Source organism: Miniopterus schreibersii, assembly GCF_964146895.1.
Source record: "Miniopterus schreibersii genome assembly, chromosome: 2".
NCBI lineage: Eukaryota > Metazoa > Chordata > Mammalia > Chiroptera > Miniopteridae > Miniopterus > Miniopterus schreibersii.
In genome coordinates, this window is record NC_138102.1 from 138518493 (window position 1) to 138520731 (window position 2239).

General features: G+C 38.2%; 1 protein-coding gene across 1 annotated transcript; it reads right to left on the minus strand.

Annotated features, from left to right (window-relative positions):
• Positions 1-1300: 1300 nt before the first annotated feature.
• LOC308552864 (olfactory receptor 6C2-like) lies at positions 1301-2239 on the minus strand (the record flags this gene model as incomplete). The annotated part of the gene is made up of 1 exon (XM_081128251.1): positions 1301-2239. One exon carries the CDS (start codon positions 2237-2239, stop codon positions 1301-1303), a length of 939 nt encoding a protein of 312 aa, XP_080984377.1.

A 2239-nucleotide genomic window follows, 5' to 3' on the forward strand; every position in this document is an offset into this window, starting at 1 on the left:
AAGGCACATATAAAAACACTTGTGACATGACTCAGTATTGAGGTTAGATAGTTGCTTAACACATATTTAAAATCCACAGCTGCTACTAGGTTCTGAGGGAGTGGCACTGGGCCCTGGATACCCCTCAGATGCTTGGGCTTGTTCTAGAGCACAGGGGTTCAGCCTAAGGTTTGGCTTAAATGCTGGCTTTGCTGCAGGAATTCTTGAATATCACACAGTGGAGCTCTCGGCTTTACTAAAAAGGACACACAGCCATTCAATTCTCTTAATCTCTAACACTCTTCTTTTTTGCAAGCATACATTATTTCTTTAAATTTATCTTTATTATTGAAAAAATGACAGATGTCCCTTTTCCCCCCCTAGGACCCCTTTTACCCTGCACCCAGCCCCACCCCAGGTCTTCACCACATTATTGTCTGTGTCCATGGGTTATGTATATTTACATATAAATTCTTTTGTTAATCTCTTGTCACCCACCCACTTCCGCCTTCCCTCTCAGATTCGTCAGTCTAATGTTTTTCTTAAATCAAGGTATAATGTAAGTCTGAATATTGGAGAACTTATTTAACCAAGATTTAGTTATCCTACTCCTCATTTCTGGCTTGTTCTCCCTGAGTCTATGATTTCACACCATCAATGTTAATGTCATTAGAAGATATCCGGCACTTGGAAGTCCTGTTTTTTCTCATATTTCCCATGCAGCAGTCTTCCAGAAAGCTCAGGAGAAACATTTTTGTGGGTAAATTAGCTTCAAAGAAAGAATGTAATTATTTTTACTGATTTTGAAGTTGCCCTGTTAGTATCCTCTCATTCTTGAAAAATGGGCATTTTAAAATGAGAAGCTCTGGAATGCATATTTTTCTTTTAGATCACTTTTTAAGCTTTAGCAAAGAATCTTTAACTACGTTTGTACAATCAGAGGCTAGATATTGAAGTATTCTCAATATGTGAGAAATGATCCCTGGACATTTATATTCCACATCATGAGAAGGCTATCTGGCCAGACATACAACTTTATTTATTTGCATTTTTTTTTTATGACATTGAGCATGTTGGGAATCTAGTCTCTGAAACATGCGTTTACTGAAGAAATCTTTCAGAATAAAATAATCTTAAATAAAAGAGAAATAAATAGCTTGATTTTGGCTTTTGGATTATAAGAGGCTAATGTTCCAGGAGGCAGAATACCTTGATGAATCTACAGAATATGAAGAAATAATTTATTTGGCAAATTCATGAATGTTGTTCATGGGTTAGATTGAAATTTAATTTAATAACCTCTAAAAACATTAATCGTCTCTTACTTCTTTGTGAGAAACACAATCCGTTTTACTGTGTCATTGAAGGCATCTTTCACTTGTTTGTTGCGAAGTGTATAAATGAATGGATTAAGCAAAGGGGCAACTGAAGTACTGAGCACAGACACCACTTTATTTATGGCCACTCCTTCCTTTGCTGAAGGTTTGATGTAGATGAAGATGCAGCTGCCATAGGTGAGGGAAACCACAATCATATGAGAAGAGCAGGTAGAAAAGGCTTTTTTCCTTTGTTGGGCAGAAGGGAATCTTAGAATGGTCTTGATGATGTATGTGTAGGACAGAACTACACACACCAAGGTGATAATGAGTGTCAGCACGGCAAAACTCAAAATAATTTTCTCTATTAACGCTGTATCTGAACAGGTTATTTGTAAAATAGGAGATGTATCACAGCCAAAATGATCAATCACATTCGAATCACAGAATTCCAGCTGGAGGCCCACGCCTAGAGGTGGAAGGATGATCAGCAGGCCAGCAAACCAACAGCAGGAAACGAGTGCAGTGCAGACCCTGTTGTTCATGATGGTTGTGTAGTGCAGGGGCTTACAAATGGCCACGTAGCGGTCATAGGACATGGCGGCAAGGAGAAAAAATTCTGTTGCTCCAAAGAGGACAACAAAAAATATTTGGGTGGCACAAGCATTATAGGTAACGTTATTATCTCCAGTTATTATAGTGTACAGGAATCTGGGAATACAGACGGTAGTGAATGAAACTTCTAAGAAAGAGAAATTTCGGAGGAAAAAATACATGGGAGTTTTGAGATGGGAATCCAAAAGTGTGAGGATGATGATGGTGAGGTTCCCAGACACACTTAACATGTAGGTGAGAAACAAAAATACAAAAAGCAGAACTTGTAATTTTGGGTCATCTGTCAAGCCCAGCAGGATAAATGTTGTTATTGCTGTATGATTTCTCAT